A 23,111-nucleotide genomic window follows, 5' to 3' on the forward strand; every position below is an offset into this window, starting at 1 on the left:
CAATCCAACAGACCCGGAGGATTTTCAGACACCCAATCAAACAGAATATTCTTTTTTGTGCAAAAAAGTAAGTATGTTGAAAAGTTTTTTTTTTCTTATGCACACCTACAGGGCAGGCCAGGAGGAGGAGAAACCAAGTCCATCTCCACCCTTGTCCCTGAGATCCTCACAATTGCACCTACCATAGAGCTCCAGTATGTCCGGAGCCTGCAGCAGAACCAGAGGCAATGAGTAAGAGTGCCCGTACTTGCTTTGCATGTGGAGAATCTTCAACTGTAAAGCATGGCGCCTATTGCAAATCAAAATCTTTCTCGTGTTTTCCTAAATATCTTCCCATGTCTCTGAAGTGGTCTCAATGCCCAACTCTCTCTCCCGCACTCTGCAAAGCCATTTGGTCTCAACAGGTGATAGAGTGCTGACAAAGTGTTTTCTTAGCACTGAGCACCCTCTTCTCTATCAGATCTGTAGAGATTGGTTAAAAGTGTAGCCCTTTTTTGAATGAAATCCCTGGCCTTTGGCGAACCTGCTCACCCCTAAGGCATGCTTGGATGGCGAAAACGCAGGTAAGTGTCGTCTTAGAACTTTCTAGGACTCTGATTTTTTCAGAGTTCTAGAATACCACGATGACCTGGGTAGCATGGTTTTGGACTTTGCCCCGCCTGCGATGTGGTACCGAGCTCTGCAAAGCGATCTTCCTACCAGATCACTACCATCTTGGATTCTTCCCCCCCCCCCGATACCTTTAACCTCTATGTTTCTTAAAATATGGTCAGTGACCTGGTCACTGCAGAGGTAGAAAATTCCACAGGTTCATAAAAATCTTTACCTCAGTCTGAAATGGCTGATCATGGATCCTGACCTCTTCTAAACTCTCCTGCCAAGGGAAGCATTAACTGTGTCTGGCTCTGCATCCAGTCTGTCCAGCCTTTCAGAATTTGATGTTACAATCTGTTCGCCCCTCCCTCTTCTCAACTCCAGTTCAGGTTGTTCTGCTATAACAAACATTTTGTTAACGTGAATTCGCTATAACACAATTGATGAATTGGGGATGTTATTTTTGGAAAGTGTGAACTTTTAAAATATGTTGCCTGTAACGCGATTACATTGCCAACATTTTAAGCAAGGTTTCTAAAGTGCAATTTTTCTCTAACATGGAGTTGCACGAGAATGTAACCATCGCGTTATAGAAGAACTACCTATAATTACACCCCCAGATGTATTATCTCTCATGACAAACATGCCATCCCAGAAATGAGTCTGGTGAAATCCCTCAAATTCTTTAAATACATAAAGCTGTGGCTACTTTTTATTCACAACATAATTGCTGTTTTCAAGCCAAATTTTATCAACTGACAGTCACTGATATTGAATTCCATCGATGTGTTTTCATTGATGTGCTTCAGGTAGCTTTGATGTTGGATTTTTTTAGATATTTGTTCAGCAGGTATTCAAGTTTGTGCTCGTGAGGAATTACCAGAGTAAAGATGTGACTTGCTCCTGATAGGAATGATCAGGATTGAAGGGATTGAAGATTTTCATAAGTAGACAAGGGCAGAAGTGGGATTAATTGATTAGATCAGCAGCTGCAAAAGTATTGCAGTGAATGGAGGGCCTGAGTTTAAGCAATAAGGGATCATGACTGTTGAGTGCTGATAGTATTTGGAAAGCTTTATCTTTTCTGGAATTTAATGTGGGGTGGGGGCGCGGGGGGGGGGGGGCGTTTGAGTGAATGCAAGAGAATAATCAATGTGGTCTTATGATTGGAGACTTGTTTCAACTTCTGTTTCTTCTGAGTTCTTAGTGCTCAGAATGGCTACTCTTGTGCAATATTGCTGTGTAATACTTCGAAAAAAATACACACACAGCATCTCATGCATTTCATGTTTTTAATTTTAAACAGGTATATTGATCAAGGCCGAAATCCTCAACTTTACACCAAAGAATGCCTGGAGCGAGCCTTGGCCAAGAATGAACAAGTCAAAGGAAAAATTGACACATTAAAGGTAGACAATCTGAAGAATTACTTTGTCAGTACTGATTGAAATGAATCATTTTACAAGAGTATGCTTATTCAAGTCCCAGCCTTGGCCAAAATGCAGCCTCACTTCCACAATATCAATTAGTTTGCACTGGTTTGTTTTTACTTGTTCGTCTTCCTTGCTTTGCATGTTGCGTGCATTGAGAAAGTCTTTGAATTATCCTTTTTAATATTTTTCCATTTTGTGAGCCTAATTAAGGACAAAAGGACAACTAGGGAGTGAATAGGGCCCCTCAAGGATCAGCAAGGCGGCCTTTGTGTGGAGCCGCAAGAGATGGGGAGATACTAAACGAGTATTTTGCATCAGTATTTACTGTGGAAAAGGGCATGGAAGATATAGAATGTAGGGAAATAGATGGTGACATCTTGAAAAATGTCCATATTATAGAGGAGGAACTGCTGGATGTCTTGAAACGCATAAAGGTGGATAAATCCTTAGGACCTGATTAGATGTACCCTAGAACTCTGTGGGAAGCTAGGGAAGGATTGCTGGGCCTCATGCTGAGATATTTGGATCATTGATAGTCACAGGTGAGGTGCTGGAAGACTGGAGGTTGGCTAATGTGGTGCCACAGTTTAAGAAGGGTGGTAAGGACAAGCCAGGGAACAATAGACCAGTGAGCCTGATGTTGATGTTGGAGGGAATCCTGAGGGACAGGATGTACATGTATTTGGAAAGACAAGAATAAAGCTACAAGAGTTCATGGTTTAAAATAAAAGTTTTTTTTCCTAGACAAGGGTCAAACAAGGGAAATGCTAAATATTATCTTAGGTAAGGAGTGATACCTAAACCCAGAATCATTATAAGCTAAACACGAATTAACAGAAATTATAATTAATTATAAATGACTAACTTCTTGGTCGATGCAACCAACATGTTATCATTGGCTCAGCAGACCATTTGGCATTTATGACATAAACGTCTGGCAGAAAATCCTTCAAAACTCTCTTTCTCAAAGAATTTTAGCCTTCTAGTGGCTAACTTGCTGTTCAACTGTCAGCATTTTCCAAGTTCTTCACCAAAATGGCATACATCTGCAAGCTCTTCTCAGCTTTGATGAATGTACACAACACAGATCACAATGTTATCATTAAGTAATAGACACAACTGCAGTAACTAACTTATGCTAATAGAAAGCTTTGTGGTTGAGCCGCTGTCGTCTTCAACCTGTACTGCATCACTAGACTTGTCTACAACTAACAGCTCTTGGTTTTCCTTTTTATATAGTTTCAATTGCACTTTTTGTTTTGTTTTCCAATATTGGTTTCAGCCTTCATTTCTGTAACAAATGAAAGGTGATTTTTCAGTTTATGTCTTTGTCAAAAACAATAATCCCTTTTCTCAGATTTAATCACATTAACATTTCTTCATTTAATAGGCAAGTGAGTTATTTTAGTTTTTTGTTTTGAATAAAATAATTTGGGTCGAATGTTCACAAGGGAATATTTGTACTCAAGGAAGTGAAAGTAACACATGGTCACAGCCCGTTTTCTTTCAGGTAACACTTGGCCAATTTCTGGTAAAATTCACCCCATACTCTTTAGGGCCTCTTGTATCACTCCGAAGTTTCTAAACAAGACAGCCATTGGAACGTAGTGAGATAATAGAAGTCTAATTGTTGTGTCAGGTGGGCCAACGTAAAGAAGAACGTTATAAGTGATCAACATTCTGAAAAACATTAGAAAATCAAGTCCTGCAGGAACCGAAAAGTATGTATGTTTTACTGTGAAATTGAAATCTAGTTGCAAGCGATTAAAAACACCTAATTGTGGGAAACTATATAGTAGACCCCCTAGTAGTCAGCGGGAAATTGAGTAACAAACATGTAGGGAGTTTTCTGTTATCTGTAAGAATAAGAGGGTGGGTACGGTAGGGGATTTTAACCTTCCAAACATAGACTGGGACTGCCATAGTGTTAAGGGTTTAGATGGAAAGGAATTTCTTAAGTGTGTACAAGAACATTTTCTGATTCAGTATGTGAATGTACCTACTAGAGAAGGTTCAAAAGTTGACCAACTCTTGGGAAATAAGGCCGGGCAGGTGACTGAGGTGTCAGTGGGGGAGTACTTTGAGGCCTGTGACCATAATTCTACTAGATTTAAAATAATGATGGAAAACGATAGACCGGATTTAAAAGTTGAAGTTCTAAATTGGAGGAAGGCCAATTTTGACGACATTAGGCAAGAACTTTTAAAAGCTGATTGGGGTCAGATGTTCGCAGGTAAAGGGACGGCTGGAAAATGGGAAGCTTTCAAAAACGAGAGAACAAGAGTCCAGAGACAGTATATTCTTGTTAGGGTGAAAGAAAAGGTTGGTAGGTATAGGAAAAACTGGATGACTAGAGAAATTGAGGTTTTGGTTTAAAAAAAAAAGCCTTTGTCAGGTATAGACAGGAGACATCGAGTGAATCCTTAGAGTATAAAGGCAGTAGGAGTATACTTAAGAGGGCAAAAATTGGACATGAGATAGCTTTGGCAAATAGGGGAAAGGAAAATTCCACAGGGTTTTTATAAATACATTAAGGACAAGACGGTAACTAGGGAGAGAATAGGACCCCTCTAAGATCAGCAAGGCAGCCTATGTGTGCAGCCGTAGAAGACTGGGGAGGTACTAAATGAGTATTTTGCATTAGTGTTTACTGTGAAGGGCATGGAGGATATAGAATGTAGGAAAATAGATGGTGACGTCTTGAAAAATGTCCACATTAGAGAGGACGATGTCGTGCTGGATGTCTTGAAACACAAAAGTGGATAAATCTCCAGCACCTGATCATACATACCCTAGAACTCTGTGGGAAGCTAGGGAAGTGATTGCTGGGCCTCTTGCTGAGATATTTGTGTCATTGATAGTCACAAGTAAGGTGCTGGAAGACTGGAGGTTGGCTAATGTGGTGCCACTGTTTAAGAAAGATGGCAAGGAAAAGCCTGGGAACTATAGACCAGTGAGCCTGACATCAGTGGTGGGCAAGTTGTTTGAGGAAATCCTGAAGGACAGGATTTACGTGTATTTGGAAAGGCAAGAACTGATTAGGGATAGTCAGCATGGCTTTGTGCATGGGAAATAATGTCTCATGAACTTGATTGAGTTTTTTGAAGAAGTAACAAAGAGGATTGATGAGGGCAGCGCGATGGGCGTGATCTATATGGACTTCAGTAAGGCGTTCGACAATGTTCCCCATGGGAGACTGGTTAGCAAGGTTAGATCTTATGGAATACAGGGAGAACTAGCCATTTGGATACAGAACTGGCTTGATGCTAGAAGACAGAGGGTGCTGGTGGAGGGTTGATTTTCAGACTGGAGGCCTGTGACCAGTGGTGTGTGAGAGAAGGATTGGTGCGGAGTCCAGTACTTTTCATTTATATAAATAATTTGGATGTGAGCATGAGAGGAATAGTTAGTAAGTTTGCAGGTGACACTAAAATTGGAGGCGTAGTGGACAGCAAAGATGATTACCTCAGAGTACAACGGGATCTTGATGAGATGGGCCAATGGTCTGAGGAGTGGCAGATGGGGTTTAATTTTGATAGATGTGAGGTGCTGCATTTTGGAAAAGCAAATCAGAGCAGGACTTGTAAACTTAATGGTAAGGTCCTGGGGAGCGTTGCTGAACAAAGAACTTGGAGTGCAAGTTAATAGCTCCTTGAAAGTAGAGTCGCAGGTAGATAGGATAGTGAAGGCAGCGTTTGGTATGCTTTCTTTTATTGGTCAGAGCATTGGGTATGGGAGTTGGGAGGCCATGTTGTGGCTGTACAGAACATTGGTTAGGCCACTTTTGGAATATTGCGTGCAATTATTCTGGTCTCCTGTCGGAAGAATGTTGTGAAATTTGAAAGGATTCAGAAAAGTTTTACAAGGCTGTTGCCAGGTTTGGAGGATTTGCGCTAAAGGGAGAGGTTGCATAGACTGGGGTTGTTTTCCCTGGCACGTTGGAGGCTGAGGGGTGACTTTCATAGAGGTTTATAAAATCATGAGGGGCATGGATAGGATAAAAAGACAAAGTTTTTTCCCTGCTGTGGGGGAGCCCAGAACTAGGGGGCAATAATTTAGGGTGAGGGGGGAAAAACCTAAAAGGGACCAAAGGGGTAACTTTTTCACGCAGAAGGTGGTACGTGTATGGACTGAGCTGCCAGAGGAAGTGATGGAGGCTGGTACAATTGCAACATTTAAAAGGCATCTGCATGGGTATATGAATAGGAAGGATTTTGAGGGCTATGGGCCAGGTCTTGGCAAATGGGACTAGATTAGGTTACCATATCTAGTTGGCACGGACAAGTTGGACCAAAGGGTCTATTTCCGTGCTGTACATCTGTATGACTCTATAAATGTAGTAAGTGGACAAGCATGGATGAAGTGAGAAACAAAGGAAAGATGTTGAGGATGTGAAATTACAAGAGGACAAGAATTTTATACAGTAAGTTTTGTTCTTCAATTTCCATTATTTAATATTACTGAAGAAGGCAATATTTATCAAAACATTCTTGCATTTATCAGGAAAATTGACAAACATACCAAGCCGAAGGGAAAATCAACAATTATACTACATGATGAGAGTGCTGATTCATTAACACCTGAGTTCTGGTCGATTGTTCTCATGACAAATGTACCAACTAATGATTGACTGTTAACTGTCAGGCTGTGTTTAAATTTGAAACCAGACCGGTTGACCCTAATTAGCCAGGCATTGGACAGAAAAGCGATACTACTTTTATTGGGTTGAAACAGGCACAATATGTGAATGTATTCTTTCTTTTTGCAAAGGGCAGGGCCCTGTGTATTATGTGCAGCTTCCATTCCATGCAAGTTCCTCACAATGTGAGCCTAACTGACAATCTAAATGGGATGTCAGTGTGATTCTATATACAATCAGGGTTATCCAGCAAATATTTGGTTTCAGATAAACATCAAATGTGAATATGATTTGCTGCAGTCTTAATGGCAATGCCTCTACCAGTGAGAGACCATTTTCAAGAACTGTTATCTCATGCGGTATGAATTTTGGTATTCCCCTTGAATTAGTGTTGTGAATTATCCTGATGAATGCAAAATGAAAAGCTTTGACAAATTGATTTCTTTTCAACAATATTCAAGAAATGGAAGAGGTAACAATAAGTTGCACTTGAAAACAATGAAGATCAAGATTTGGAGATGCCCGTGTTGGACTGGGGTGTACAAAGTTAAAAATCACATGATACCAGGTTATAGTCCAACAGGTTTAATTGGATTCACTAGCTTTCGGAGCGCTGCTCCACCTAATGAAGGAGCAGCGCTCTGAAAGCCAGTGCTTTCAATTAAACCTGTTGGACTATAACCTGGTGTTGAATGAAGATCAAAGAATTCTAAACTATTGAGCAAGGACAAAAACACTAGGATTAATTTTCTTGCATGTCTCAACAATGATCTTATGAATTTTTGATGTAGCTGAGCTGTAAAAGATTTGGAGACAGTAACGATACAGGAAGAAAGGGAAAATTTTTTGTAGTTAACCTGCTAAGGTTGAATGTTGTGCTTTCACTATAGCAGTTTTTCTGACAGAATTGACCTCAAGCGCACATGTCCATTGTTGAATGCATCTCGCTTCACATTTCTGCACACCTTTTAATTTGGTCTCTTGTGAACTACATTTCTAGCACTTTGGCCATTCAGAAGACATTTCACTCCATACTATCAAATCACTTCTCTTTTCATCAATTGTGCCTCTTTCACTGGTCTTCTCTTCAATTCAGTTGCACATTTCAAACAGAAGATGGAGTTAAAATCAGTTCAATATTGCTACCACGTGGGAATGTTCAATCTGGCAACATGGCGTCACAACTCTGTTTTATAATTCTTGACTTCCAAAATTTGTCAGGTTGCCACTTTATTTTTTTCCTTTCTAATACTTGCTGAAATTTAATGCAATTTGAACTTTTCTCTGTTCAGATAAAATATTATGGATGTGAAACATGACCTCTATTTCTCTGTCCTTGTTACTAGCTGACTTTTGGTGCAATTGGTGTATGATTTGATATTTCTTGATGAAAGGATGACTATAATTTAGGCAGCAATGAAAACATACATTGGTTCATGTATGGTGTCTAGGTGTATGCTTCTCACTTTTGGCGAACTAGTTAATTATTATGTAAGAGGTACCCGAATTCATATCCCAGAGAAGCTGTCATGTGCTGCCAGGTTGTTGGTAAGATGTCCGGTAAGACCATGTCGCTAACACTGTGGAGGCAAAGAGTTATCTACATATGTGTAGGTTATGTAAATCACATAACATCATTTGTGTGAGAGCTCTCTCCATCTGTTCACTGGACATGTTGATTGCTGTCTGACACTGCATCCTCCAGTTCCACCCCATTCCCTTCCCCCACATTGCTCACATCTCTCCTCCATTTGATGGTAGGGTTGTCAAAAATCACAACCTTTTAATTGATCTTGTACTTAAGCAGGTGGGATTTACTAAAATAAGGAGTAGATTTCCTAACCTTAGGAGTCAATGCAACCAACTTCTCATTGCAGCACACATGCAGAGAACAAAAATGTACTCAAAAGCATATTTGCTTGTGTGATTATACTCTGAAAATATGAATGAATACAACTCTATGCTTGTAGGTTCAGGGAACATGCTGAATGTATTTAATTGAAATCTTGTCTGAAATAATACTGACAGAACTAGGAGTCCTACAGTTTAATTTGCATTCACTTTGTTCTGAGGCTTTCACTGAACCAAAAATGAGTCTTTGTGTGGCTGAGCAATCTAAAACAGGGCAACTAACTATCAGGACAGTTGGGTTAGACTAAAATCAATTGCTGGGCAGCAAATGTTTGATAATGGTTTCACTAGTCAGAGTTAAAAATCTCGCAACACCAGGTTATAGTCCAACTGGTTTATTTGGAAGTACAAGCTTTTGGAGCTTTGTTTTGCTACTGATGAAGGAGCAGTGCTCCGAAAGCTAGTGCTTCCAAATAAATCAGTTGGACTATAACCTGGTGTTGTGACATTTAACTTTGCCCACCCCAGTCCAACACCAACACCTTCACATCATTGTCCGATAGTGTTAGAGGGAGAACTTTGCACAGCAAATGTTAAGAGTGGCAGTTTATTTTCTGACAACCTGGTCCAGTAAATGAACCAGACTACCAATGAACTCATCCACAGAGTTAAGATGGTGAAAAAAAATGATTGACCAGCCATCAGGCTGACCACAAGGCTATTGGCTATCTCCAGTGTAGCTCTATGCTCCCTTGTGGGATAACATCTCCTCTTTTCAATGCGACACTTCACAAACTTCCAGAGTCAACACTGAGTTCAATAATATCACTTTGGATGCTGCCTTAATTTTAATTTCTTCACTTTGCAGGTATGAATCTTAGCCTTGTACAAGTGAATGTTGTTTGGATATCAGTTGTTCATCAGTCTGCTGTTCACACTTCTTCCAGACACAGCTTTTGGATTTTGTTGCGTTGCTTCATTTCAAATAATTTAGAGACATTGTATCCCATTCATGGTCTTCCTTCTCCTCTCTTTTGCTCTGTTTGACTTTCTTTTTCCTTTCTTCTTTCTCTCTGTCATAGTCTTCCCTCTTTCTTTGCCTCCTAGTCTCTGTCACAGGTAGGATCGAAGACTTATTCCTGATCCAAGCAGTTTGTTCTTCAGGGATAACAAGAGATAAAGCATTGGTGAAATAAACAAACAACTGTCTGGATTCAAATCATGCTTTCTGGTTATTGTTCAGGAACCTTCCAGAACCATCTTTCTCATAGATTAAGATCCTTGAATCTTTTTAAAGCAGTGGTTGGTAGATTATGAAGCTGAGGGGTTATTGGGCAGGTGGGAGTGTGCATTTGGTGTTGCAAATCAGGTCAATAAGTAATTATTCTAGTGAAACAAAGCACTTCTAAACTGTCTGTGATATTTCTGGGAAAATAATCATTTGATGGTGGTGCATTGTGTTATCAAAAGCCATTTTAATCTTTCAGTTAATTCTGAATATTTCAGCTCCTTTAGCAGGATGTAGGGGTGAATGGCCTCATCCACTCCTAATTTCAAAGTTTGTGTAGAAAGTATTTGTTAAAGATGTTGCAGAATCAATTGCATTGTAAATTAAGGGAATGTCTGTGTGCCCTCTGATATGTGTTAAATAGATCTCCATAAAAGTGGAGTGTATGGAAAGCGTTTGCATAGGGATCAGGTAGCCAGAAAAATAGAGACTCTGACTGTTTGTTTGTTTTATGAAATATGCGTCCAAAGGTTAAGCTGAATCTAAGCAAAGCAGATGAAATATGAATGATGGACTGATATCATTGTTCTGTCCTGGTGATTTTTCTTGGAGAGAAGTGAGGCATAAATTATTGCCAAAGCTTGAAGTTGAGTGTGAAAAGGATAAGATTAAATGGTTTTCAATAATAGAATGTGCAATCATTAAATAGTTATTTTTGCAAAAGTTAGAATCTAATTATTATATTTGTGCACTAAGGAATTATGTAGGCTGGAGAAATTACATGACCTGGATAATTTAAAGGACACAAATTTAGTTGGGGAGTTGGTTAGGATGTTTGAAAGGTGAAGAGAAGGAACAGGTTTGTGTAGGATGACCTATCAGGTGACAGGACTGCATCATTGCTGGATTAATGAGTGGCACTTAATTTGGTGGAGCTTTCGCTGACTATCCAGCTGACTGGCGGGACCACTGCAGCCAATGAAAAATACTTCCTGCTGTTTTCAGTTTGCACCAAATCTTAGCTACTGACTCCACTCCTTTTCCAGACAATAGTCTCAGGCTGAACCAAACTAGTTGACTTCAAGATAAGCATGAGTTGATATCAGCACTGCATCACCAAGGCTGCTTATTCTATTGTTAGATTAGATTAGATTAGATGACACTTTATGTTTGAGTCCATCATATCATCTGTTCATCTGTAATTCTTATCCATGCCTTTGTTATCTATTAACATGGCTAATTCATCGCACCTATGTCTGGTCTTCAATCTTTCACACTGCATAAATTTCAGAATTCTACTCCATGTTATCTTACATTGCATTCCTGTTCTCAGAGATAATTTGACTCCTGGTCAATTAACAGCACAATTGAAAAAAAATGTTCATATTTGTTGGAACATATCATCAAGTCACCTCTTTTGTAACCTTCTCCAGGCATACATCTCTCATTCTTCCACTACTCCAATTGTGGCATCTTGTTCATGCCAGATTTTAATCATTTCAGTGATCAGCTATTCCTTCTGCCTTAGCCTTAAACTATGAAATTGCCCCCCTAAACCTCACCCCTCTCCATTTCTTTCTTTCTTATTTCAAGATGCTCCTTAAAACCAACCTTTTAACCAAGCTTTCAATTATCTGTCCTAGTCCAAAAAATTGTTCATGTGCTTTTGAATGTTTTCATGTTTTGCTATGTTAAAGATTATAAGGAACCTGCTGCCTTGTCATTTTGCATCAACATCTAAACTCCAATCTAAGACTCTTCTCTAGATACATGCCACTTTGTATCTTTGTTATAGAGAAAGACACAATGGAAACAAATTGAGACATGGTGTCTCATATTGGCACCAAATGTCTGCAACACAGCATAGCTAAGGGAGTCCACATTTTTCTTATTTATGGGATCAGTGTTTACTGCAAAGAGCTGTTCTATTATGTTTCCTTATCTGTATTGATATTTGTATTAGATGTTTGTAACTTTTCAAAGCTGTGAGGTTTAAAAATGTTGAGCTTTTAACTTTTGTACTGATTTCAATATCATTTGAGTGTTTTTTGGAAACATTTTGTTTTGCTTAGACAATACTGCCATAAACGTTGTACTTCCATATTGTCCCTTCAGTGTCATGTTGCAGGTATTCACTGAAGCTGTTTAATACATAGGGTCACATTCCATGCTTTTATTGTTAACCCTACATAGTAAACCTGTGTGCCTCAAATACAAATATGCATTCCATGTCCAAAAAATTGAGGCTGTATGATGTGACGACTATGTTCTTGTAGATCTATCTTGATAAAATAATGACCTGAATCTTCTATTGGAAACATAAAAACCTAGAAGATAGGAAGCCAGTTGGTCCTTCGAGCCTGCTCTGCCATTCATCGCGATCATGGCTGATCGTCTAACTCAATAGCTTAATCCTACTTTCTTCCCGTAACCTTTGCTCCCATTCGTCCCAAGTGCTTTATTTAACTGTCTATTGAATACATTCAACGTTCTGGCATCCTGTAGTAATGAATTTCACAGGCTCGCCACTCTTTGTGTGAAGAAATGTCTCCTCATCTCTGTTTTAAATGGTCTACCCCGATTCCTCAGACTGTGACTCCTGGTTCTGGATGCACTCACCATTGGGGACATGCTCCCTGCAGAATTTTATAAGTCTGTTAGAATTTTATAAGTCATTATATGATGTCCCCTCATTTGTCTGAACTTCAGCGAAAACAATCCTGGTCTAGTCAATCTCTCCTCATGTGTCAGTTCCGTGATCCCCTAATGTGGGGACCAGTGAATTATTGAATTTGGCTGATGTGTATGCGACCCTGAAGAAGTCTCAACATGCACAAATGTCTGATACTTACCTGGGAAGTTTCTGTTTCTAATTGTTAGTTTTACTGTTCTTGAATGATGCGCAGTTCTATAAAACATAAGGATCAGGTAACCAGAAAAATAGAGACTCTGACTGTTTGCCCAACTTGGCGTACATGTTCAGATGTTCAGTTGTTTGAGATTCATTTGCCCTGTGTTTTTTATATCTATTATCGGCATGGTGGCTCAGTGTTTAGCACTGCTGCCTCAGCGCCGGATTCAATTCCAGCCTCGGGCGACTATCTGTGTGGAGTTTGCACATTCTCCCCGTGTCTGTGTGGGTTTCCTGTGCTCCAGTTTCCTCCCACAATCCAAAGATGTGCAGGTCAGGTGGATTGGCCATGCTAAATTGCCCATAGTGTTAGGTGCTTTTGTCGGAGGGAGTTGGGTCTGGGTGGGTTACTCTTAGGAGGATTTGTGTGGACTTATTGTGCCAAAGGGCCTGTTTCCATACTCTAGGAATCTAATTTTCTTAGCAGGTGTGTGTAAAGCTTGCTGGAAAGTGTAGCGTGAAGTAACTCTGTTGTGAAAGCATTCTTGAAAACAATGTTGATACCACTCCCATTCCAACAATGTTTATGGACCCCCTCGCTTCCCACAACTCTTTCTCCTCTTCTTGTCATCCATCCTCTGCGATGAGTGTGTCCAATCCTCCTTACCAAGGCTCACCCCTCCACTGTTATCACCTGCTCCCAGCTAATATTTGTCACTCCTCCTCATTTGTCTTATGGGGTCCCTGTTCAGTTAGGGGAGTGATAATTTTTTTTGGGCAAGTTTCTGAGCTGACAGAGCAGTTTAAAACAGTAAATGGTAATGAACTGAAGACATCTTAAATGGCGAGCCTTCAGTTCACGATGACAAAAGGCCTAGGGATGGCTTCATTGTAGTTATTCTTAGTACTTAGCCTCCCAATATTGTCACTGCTGGATTTGAACTTAACTTTCAGGTATCCAGTGCCAGCTATGATTTGAGGAAGAAGGCCCAGGGGCCAATGCATCTAGATGCACCAAGCACACCGGAAGCAAAACTGTAAGATAAAACTGCGAGCTTCCCAGGTTCTGAATACTGTAGTGACTGTTGATGAACTGCAATAGGCAGAATTTCCTTTAGGCCATCTTAATTATGCATTTGCCTGTTAAGATGTGATCTGAACTGGGAGTATTTCTTGTCTAGTCCGTTGTTTTGTCTGTTTTGTGTGCAGTTAATTTACTCCAAACTTGAGAGAAACTATCCTTCTGCACCCAGGTTGAAAGTAAGGATGTTTGTCCTTCTGTCTTCTGTTTCTTATAATAAATTTGCTTTTTATCTTCACTGACATTGTTGTGAGCATGGTGTTGAACTAGGATCAAACTTGTTTTGGTTGTTTTTTTTTCTATTTCACACTGGTAATTATATACTTCCAAATTCATTGCTTTACAACACAATGAGAATCTCAAAATTGTGAAGAATTGCAACATTTTGCATACTATTCTGAGCCATCTTAATATTTCTATAATCATTTTTCTTTGTTTTGCTTTTTATATATAAAAGTCTTCAAACGTTGCAGCAATCTTTCTTTTGAACATTCAAAAATGAATGAGGATACTCAAACTCTAAATAATAGAACCAGAAAATAACTAGTATCCATCAAGATTGCATGGAGAGGTGGATGGTGTTGATGTAATGAATGGATAAAACACAGAGAACTATGAACTAAAATTAAATAAAACTAATAATTTTAAGCTTGTCATGTAAAAACATCTTGCAATTAATGAATCTTCTTCATTGTTCCAGAAATTCAAGGGACTTCTGATTCATGAACTGAGCAAAGTTTTTCCTGAAGAAATGTCCAAATACCGAGCTATCCGATGTGACGATCACCTGTCCACGTAGCTGGGATACAATAAGTTCTATTTGATGGAATGAAACTGCTTCCTTTTTTCAGGAACTAACTGAATTTGGCTAACTTTTTGCAGCCAGAGTTGTTCTTCCTCGATGCTGAAAAGTAATACATAATTTGTTTCCTACTGGAAAATTGACTAGAAACTTACTTGAGAAATGTGCAAAGGCCTTCTTACTTCCTAGATGTATTAGTGTTTGGACTAAATGGGATTTATTTAGTTCATGACATAATGTGAAGGCACCACTGTTTAGATGGGAAGATAAACTCAGTAAAATAGATTGAAATACTTTTGTACCAGTATATGTGATAAAATCACTTTGTAGAGTGCTAGTCAATGCAGCAATTTTTGTAACAAAATAAGTTCTTTGCTACCAGAGTGCTTAAACAGATTTTTGGCTTATCATATTTATTACTAACTGTACAATTTTTGAATGGATTTAAAAATGGCAAATGAGACCATTAGGAAACCGATACAAAAGAACTGTTTAGCTCAGCGTATATTATCCAGAGTCCATGGATGTCCTTCCACACTGCAGTAACAAATACTAAAGTTTTTCCATGACTCTGCTGATAGTGCAGAATCAGGTAGTGATGTTAATTATTTCTGAAATCTCAGTCTCACTGTTTAACAGTTAATATCACAGCTTTAATACAGTGCTAGTCATTCCCAATCAATCATTGTCCTGAAATGTTCATTGTTTCTTTGTCCACAAATGCTGTCAGACCTGAGTGTTTCTGGAATTTTCTGATTTTGTTCTAACTCTTTGTGGGTTGGTGGGGGGAGGAAAGGGTATTTTTCTGGTCCTTGAGGTTTGTGAATTTTTATATGTCCTTAAGGCATATGTTCATGGAAATAAAATTAGATTTTTCCAGATATTTATTGTACAATGCCTTTTTATTATGTATTGTTATTGACAAAGTAAATATCAACAAACTCACTTTATTTCCCCTTTCACTGATCCCATGAATGGTGCCATTTCCCATTGAATTTGATGAACAAGTAATCATTTAAAAGCCTTCAGCCATAACATTTCAACTGCAGCTCAGATTTCTAACTGAGTTTTCCTTAAGACTAGTAACTTAAAATTTGCAGTTAATATTTTTGCAACTGAAATCAATAACCAGTACAATTATTAACATTGTATTATTTTGTAGTAGTCATTGAAATTATTGACATCTTTTTTGAATCTTTAAATTTAAATTTGTAAATGTTTTCTCTCAGCACTATTCTGATTTTTGTTTTAAAGTAAATTTGATATCCGACAATGAAAACTTGCCATTAAAAGGTAAGGATATTAGATTTAATTTGGACTTGGGGATTTTTCACTTTGCCAACCCTGTAGGCTTCCATGGAACCATTTTGAAAACAGTATTCCAGTATTTTGAATAAAAGTTGGATCCTAAAGTAAATTTGGTCAGAAACAACTAAATAACATAGACCAAAGCTAGTTTAATAACAATTATTATTGAAAATATTGCCATGTAAGGAATTAGAGATGAATCAAGATTAGAGCCCATGGTCTTATGGGGCAAGATACTGGCATGTATAGAGAATTGGCTGACTGACAGAAGGCAGAGAGTAGGGATAAAGGGGCCTTTCAGGATGGCAGCTGGTGACAAGTAGAGTTCTGCAGAGTTCATTGTTGGGACCACAACCATTCATGTTATACATTAACAAGCTAGATGAAGGAATTGAGGGCATATTTGCTAAGTTTGCTAATGATGGAAATATAGGTGGGACAGATATTGAGGAAGGGGGAGGCTGCAGATAGACTTGGGTATGCTCGGCAAGTGGTCAAAGAAGTGGCAGATGCAATACAATGTGGGAAGGTGTGAGGTTTTGCACTTTTGGAGGAAGAGTAGAGGTATAGACTATTTTCTAAATTAGGAAAGACTTTAAAAATCTGAAGTGCACGGAGACTTAAGAAGTCCTAAGTTCTCTTAAGGTTAGCATGCAGGTTCAGTTGGCAGTTCGAAAAGCAAATGCAATTTGGAATATTGAGAGCAGTTTTGGGTTCTGTATCAAGGAAAAGTTCAGAAGAGATTTACAAGAACGATCCTGGGGATGAAAGGCTTGTCATATGAGGAGTGGTTGAGGTCTCTGGAGTAGTTAAGTAGGATGAGGAGCGATGTTATTGAATTTTTAGGATACTGAGAGGCCTGGATAGAGTGAACTTGGAGATGTTTCTGCTAGTAGGAGTAGATAGGACCTAGGGGCATAACCTGAGTAAGAACGGGCAACCATTTAGAACTGAAATGAGGAATTTCTGCAGCCAGAGGTTCGTGGCTGTGGAACTTATTAACACAGGGCTATGGAGGCCAAGTTATTTGAATGTATTTAAGACAGAGGTTCTTGATCAGCAAGGCAATTGAAAGTTAGTGAGAGATGGCAAGTGAATGTGACTGTGACTAGTCATGATCAAGTGGCAGAGCAGACTTGATGGCCTATTATTTTGCTCCTAATCTTATGGTCGAATGTTTTATTGCTAATTCTACGTTTACAGTTCTATGAAAAAGAAGTGTTATGGCAAGCTGATCAAGGAGTTTTTGTAGCCAAGGGGTACAGCAACTGAAGCTTCATTTGCTCTCAATTTGAAGTGTTTTATATGTGGGTGCAAGATTCTGAGCTGCAGCTGCAAGAACTTCTGAGCTTTTGCTATGAATGTTGAAGACTGGCTTGAGTGCTGAACCAGCACTAATTCAACACCAAAACAATCTTATGGAAGACTTAATTTCAGTTATGACTTTTTAGTTAATCTACTTAAAAACCGTTCTTGCTGTATTCTGAGCTGAGGAAAGTGCATGTGCAACCAGTATCCATCCAAATTATATCTGCATAGTGATTTAGTTGCCATTTTAGATGGTATTTAATAATCCTGTAAAAGTGTGGTCAACATGGATATAGTTATTTTTAATTGCTTTGATGCAAGCTTTTGATAAATGAGGAAATAATTTAGAACAAACATTTTCAGTTTGAATCTTTTGAGAATTGGGATAAGAAAATGAATAATAACTGAATTTAATGTATTATGTATGCCATGTGCAAACAGCTCTGCATTGAGGCTCAGTGCACTACTCATCCAAAAACTCTGGTATTGTGTTTAAGCTTAGTTCGGTGTCTCAAATGGACAATTACTGTATTTCTTGACGAAGATAGGCATCGAAAATTAATTGTTAAAAGCTTTAAAATCAAATTAGAGATTAGTTCACAAACATTTACGTGATATTGCACTGCTTTGAGTTATTTGATTTCCTTCAAATTGGACATATTACCAATAGGGGTAATAGTCTATAAGTATTGTTTAATTTTGATTCCCATCTGGCAAATTGGCACATTGCCTTATTTGAATCTGGTAATGCTCATTCAAAAATGCAAATACCCTTTGGGCCATTAACATGTATCATATAAAGATATTTCACTTGTGTCTAATCTTTATTGGACTCACTTAACAATGATTTTTGTACATGACTTTGATTTTCAGAAAATAGAAGTAACAGCTCCCAATTGTATGCACATAGTCTCAAGCTCACCTTGAAGATCAGAAATTAGAAACACTTGTCACTTTGATTAGTCCTGTGGGCCCATATGACAATGATGCTGTTCAGTTAGCATACGATTTTCTAAAACGGTAAACTTGAAATTTCTCTTATCACAGATCCTGCAAAACATACTGCATGTTTTCAGCAGTTTGTTTATTTTGTTATAAATAAACCTTAATTGGGGATTAAGCTTTTGTAATCCTTTACATGTGTGAGAATTTTGATGCTTATGCCTCAGAGATCAGTATTGGGACAGCACTTGTTTACATAGGTGGTTTAGAATTGGGAACAAATATAGTGTGTTCAAAATTTGCAGATGAACTGGTAGAGCAAAACGTACAGAGGATACTTAAAAATGTCTGCAGAGAGATATAGAAGTGAGTGGGCAAGGGTCTGGCAGATGAGTACAATGTTGGTAAATGTGAGGTCATTGATTTTGGAAGGAATAATTGCAAAATGGGACTATTAATTGAATGGCGAAAACTGGCAGCATGCTGCTGTGCAGAGGGATCTGGGTGTGGTTATGCATAGAACATAGAACAGTACAGCACAGAACAGGCCCTTCAGTCCACAATGTTGTGCCGACCACTGATCCTCATGTATGCACCCTCAAATTTCTGTGACCATATGCATGTCCAGGAGTCTCTTAAATGTCCCCAATGACCCTGCCTCCACCACTGCTGCTGGCAACGGATTCCATGATCTCTCAACTCTGTGTAAAGAACCCACCTCTGACATCCCCTCTATACTTTCCTCCAACCAGCTTAAAACTATGACCCGTCGTGTTAGTCATTTCTGCCCTGGAAATAGTCTCTGGCTATCGACTCTATCTATGCCTCTCATTATCTTGTATACATCAATTAGGTCCCCTCTTCTCCTCCTCTTCTCCAATGAAAAATGTCCGAGCTCAGTCAACCTCTCCTCATAAGATAAGCCCTCCAGTCCAGGCGGCATCCTGGTAAACCTCCTCTGAACCCTCTCCAAAGCATCCACATCTTTCTTATAATAGGGTGACCAGAACTGGACACAGTATTCTAATTGCGGTCTAACCAAAGTTTTATAGAGCTGCAACAAGATCTCACGACTCTTAAACTCAATCCCCCTGTTAATGAAAGCCAAAACACCATATGCTTTCTTAACAACTCTGTCCACTTGGATGGCCATTTTAAGGGATCTATGTACCTGCACATCAACATCCCTCTGCTCCTCCACACTGCCAAGAATCCTATCCTTAATCCTGTACTCAGCTTTCAAATTCAACCTTCCAAAATGCATCACCTTGCATTTATCCAGGTTTAACTCCATCTGCCACCTCTCAGTCTATCTCTGTATCCTGTCAATGTCCCGCTGCAGCCTGCAACAGCCCTCTATACTGTCAATGACACCTCCAACCTTTGTGTCATCTGCAAACCTGCTGACCCATCCTTCAATCCCCTCATCCAAGTCATTAATAAAAATTACAAACAATAGAGGCCCAAGGACAGCCCTGTGGAACACCACTCACCACAGACTTCCAGGCAGAATATTTTCCTTCTACTACCACTCGCTGTCTTCTGTTGGCCAGCCAATTCTGTATCCAGACAGCTATGTTCCCCTGAATCCCATTCCTCCTGACCTTCTGAATAAGCCTACCAATGGGAGCCTTATCAAATGCCTTGCTGAAGTTCATATACACCACATCCACAGCTCGACCCTCATCAACTTTTCTAGTCACATCCTCAAAGAACTCGATAAGGTTTGTGAGGCATGACCTGCCCCTCACAAAGCCGTGTTGACTGCATTTAATCAAGCCATGCTCTTCCAGATGGTCATAAATCCTATCCTTCAGAATCCTTTCTAACACCTTGCAGATGACAGACGTGAGACTGACTGGTCTGTAATTGCCGGGGATTTCCCTATTTCCTTTCTTAAAGAGAGGAATTACATTTGCCTCTCTCCAGTCCTCAGGTACGACTCCAGTGGAGAGTGAGGATGAAAAGACCTTCGCAAGTGGCGAAGCAATTGCATTTCTCGTTTCCCAAAGCAGCCGAGGACAAATCTGCTCCGGGCCTGGCGACTTGTCAATCTTTGTCAAATGTTTGACAAAAGTTTCAGCACATCAGCTACCTCTATCTATATTCATTTCAGCATGCACACCTGCTCTTCAAAGGTTTCATTCACTACAAAGTTTGTTTCTTTCGTAAAGACAGAAGCAAAAAACTCATTTAGGGCTTCCCCTCCCACCTCACACTCACACACAAATTCCCTATGCTATCCCTGATCGGCCCTACTCTTTCTTTGACCATTCTCTTATTCCTCACATAAGTGTAAATTGCCTTTGTGTTCTCCCTAATCCGTTCTGCCAAGCCTTTCTCATGCCCCCTCCTGGCTCTCCTCAGACCATTTTTAAGCTCCTTCCTCACCTGCCTGTAATCCTGTAGAGCGGAGCTTGACCCTAGCTTCCTCCACCTTATGTAAGCTACCTTCTTCCTTTTGACGAGAAGCTCCACCGCTCTCGTCATCCAAGGTTCCTTTATCTTACCCCTTCTTGCCTGTCTCAGAGGGACATATTTATTCATCACTTGCAACAACTGTTTCTTAAACAGTCTCCACATGTCTATAGTGCCTTTACCATGGAACAATTGCTCCCAATCCATGCTTCCTAACTCATGTCTAATCGCATCATAGTTTCCTCTTCCCCAATTAAATATCCTCCCATTTTGCCTAATCCCCTCCTTCTCCATAGCTATGTAGAATGTGAGGCAGTTATTTAAAAATGTGTTGCTGGGAAAGCGCAGCAAGTCAGGCAGCATCAAAGGAGAATCGATGTTTTGGGCATAAGCCATTCCTGAAGAAGGGCTTATGCCGGAAACATCGATTCTCCTCCTTTGATGCTGCCTGCCCTGCTGCGCTTTTCGAGCAACACATTTTTAAGCTCTGATCTCCAGCATCTGCAGTCCTCACTTTCTCCCTGTGAGGCAGTTGTGGTCACTATCACCAAACTGGTGTCTCACCACAAGATCTGATACCTGCCCCAGCTCGTTTCCTAGCACTAAATCTAGAATGGCCTCTCCCCTCGTCTGCCTGTCAACGTCCTGAGTTAGGAAACCCTCCTGAACACATCTTACAAAAACAGCTCCATTCAAATCTTCTGCTCGAAGGAGGTTCCAATCAATATTGGGAAAGTTAAAGTCACCCATTACAACAACCCTACTACATCCACACTTTTCCAAAATCTGCCGACCTATGCTTTCTTCCATCTCCCTGCTGCTATTGGGGGGCCTGTAGTAAACCCCTAAAGAGGTGACTGCTCCCTTGCTGTTCTTAATTTCCACCCATACTGACTCGGTAGGCAGATCTTCCTCGACAATGGAAGCTTCTGTAGCTGTGATATCCTCTCTGATTAGTAGTGCTACACCCCCTCCTCTTTTATTCCCCCCCCCTCCCTATTCTTTTTAAATGCTCTAAACCCTGGAACATCCAGCAACCATTCCTGCCCCTGAGAAACCCATGTCTCTGTTATGGCCACAACATCATAGCACCAGATACTGATCCATGCTCGAAGTTCGTCACTTTTATTCCTGATACTCCTTGCGTTAAAGCAAACACACTTTAACTGATACCTTGGTTCCTTGCCAGGAAAATCCTTCCCACTAACTGGTCTACCTCTTGCTATTGCCTCATCTGCATCAACTCTCACCTTCGGTATACAGCTCAGGTTCCCACTCCCCTGCCATACTAGTTTAAACCCTCTTGAACTACTCGAGCAAACCTTCCACCCAGGACATGGTCCCCTTCCAGTTCAGCTGCAACCCATCTTTCTTGTACAGGTCCCACCTTCCTGGAAGGCATCCCAATTATCTACATATCTGAAGCCCTCCCTCCTACACCAGCTGCGCAGCCACATATTAAGCTGCGCCCGCTCCCTATTCCTCGCCTCGCTATCTCGTGGCACCGGTAGTAAACTAGAGAACACTACTCTGTTCGTCCTGCTTTGCAGCTTCCATCCTAACTTCCTGAAATCACTTTTTATATCTTCGATCCTTTTCCTGGCTATATCATTAGTGCCAATATGTAACACGATTTCTGGCTGTTCGCCCTCCCCTTTTAGAACCTTATACACCCGATCGGAGACGTCCTGGCCCTGGCACCACGGAGGCAACATACCTTCTGGGAATCCCGATTCTGACCACAAAATTTCCAGTTGATTCCCCTAACTATCGAGTCCTCTACCACGAGTACTTTTCTATTCTGCCCCCTTCTCTTCTTTGCCACAGTGTCAGGCTCAGAATGAATCACCAAAAGTTGATTTGCAGGTGTAGCAGGTAATCAAGAAAGTAAATGAATATTGTCCTTCATTGCTAGAGGGATGGAGTTTAAAAACAGGAAGGTTATGCTGCAGCTATACAGAGTACTGGTGTGGCCTCACCTGTACATTTTTGGTGTTCTTCCTTGAGAAGGGATGTACTGATACTGGAAGGGATGCAAAGAAGGTTCACTAGGAGTTGAGAGGGTTGGTTTATGAGGAGAGATTGAGAAGATAGGGATTATACTCATTGGAATTTGGAAGGATGAGTGGGGAACTTCCAGAAACATACAATTGTGAAGGGAATAGCTGAGATAAAAGCAGGGAGGTTGTTTCCACTGGTGGGTGAAACTCGAACTAGGGGGCATAGCCTCAAAATAAGGGGAAGCGTTTTTAGGACTGAGTTGAAGATCTTTTTCACCCAAGGGGTTATGAATCTTTGGGGCAGTTGCGACTACCTTGTTGAATGTGTTTAAGGCAAAGATAGATTTTTGGACAGTTAATGGTTATGGTGAGAGAGCTGGTAAGTGGAGCTGAGTTCATGAAAAGATCAGCCATGATCTTAGAGTCATAGAGTCGTAGAGACGTACAGCATGGAAACAGACCCTTCGGTCCAACCCGTCCGTGCCAACCAGATATCCCAACCCAATCTAGTCCCACCTGCCAGCACCCGGCCCATATCCCTCCAAACCCTTCCTATTCATATACCTATCCAAATGCCTCTGAAATGTTGCAATTGTACCAGCCTCCACCACATCCTCTGGCAGCTCATTCCATACACATACCACCCTCTGCGTGAA

The 23,111-nt window shown here is 40.2% G+C and overlaps 1 protein-coding gene across 2 annotated transcripts in view; it reads left to right on the plus strand.

Annotated features, from left to right (window-relative positions):
- med10 (mediator complex subunit 10) overlaps positions 1–23,111 on the plus strand; it is a 79,133-nt gene that overhangs the window by 10,955 nt on the left and 45,067 nt on the right. The window contains exons 3-4 of one of the 2 annotated variants that reach the window (XM_043689633.2): positions 1,901–2,003; positions 14,378–15,360. In XM_043689633.2, the coding sequence (XP_043545568.1) occupies positions 1,901–2,003; positions 14,378–14,476 (202 nt within the window). In that variant the 3' untranslated portion in view covers positions 14,477–15,360. Of the gene's footprint in view, positions 1–1,900; positions 2,004–14,377; positions 15,361–23,111 lie in introns of those variants that run through there. The other variant, XM_087987017.1, reaches the window with a different exon arrangement.

This window comes from Chiloscyllium plagiosum, unplaced genomic scaffold, assembly GCF_037043375.1.
Source record: "Chiloscyllium plagiosum isolate Xiang-an unplaced genomic scaffold, Cpla_swu_hap1 HiC_scaffold_5, whole genome shotgun sequence".
NCBI classification, from domain to species: Eukaryota; Metazoa; Chordata; class Chondrichthyes; order Orectolobiformes; family Hemiscylliidae; genus Chiloscyllium; species Chiloscyllium plagiosum.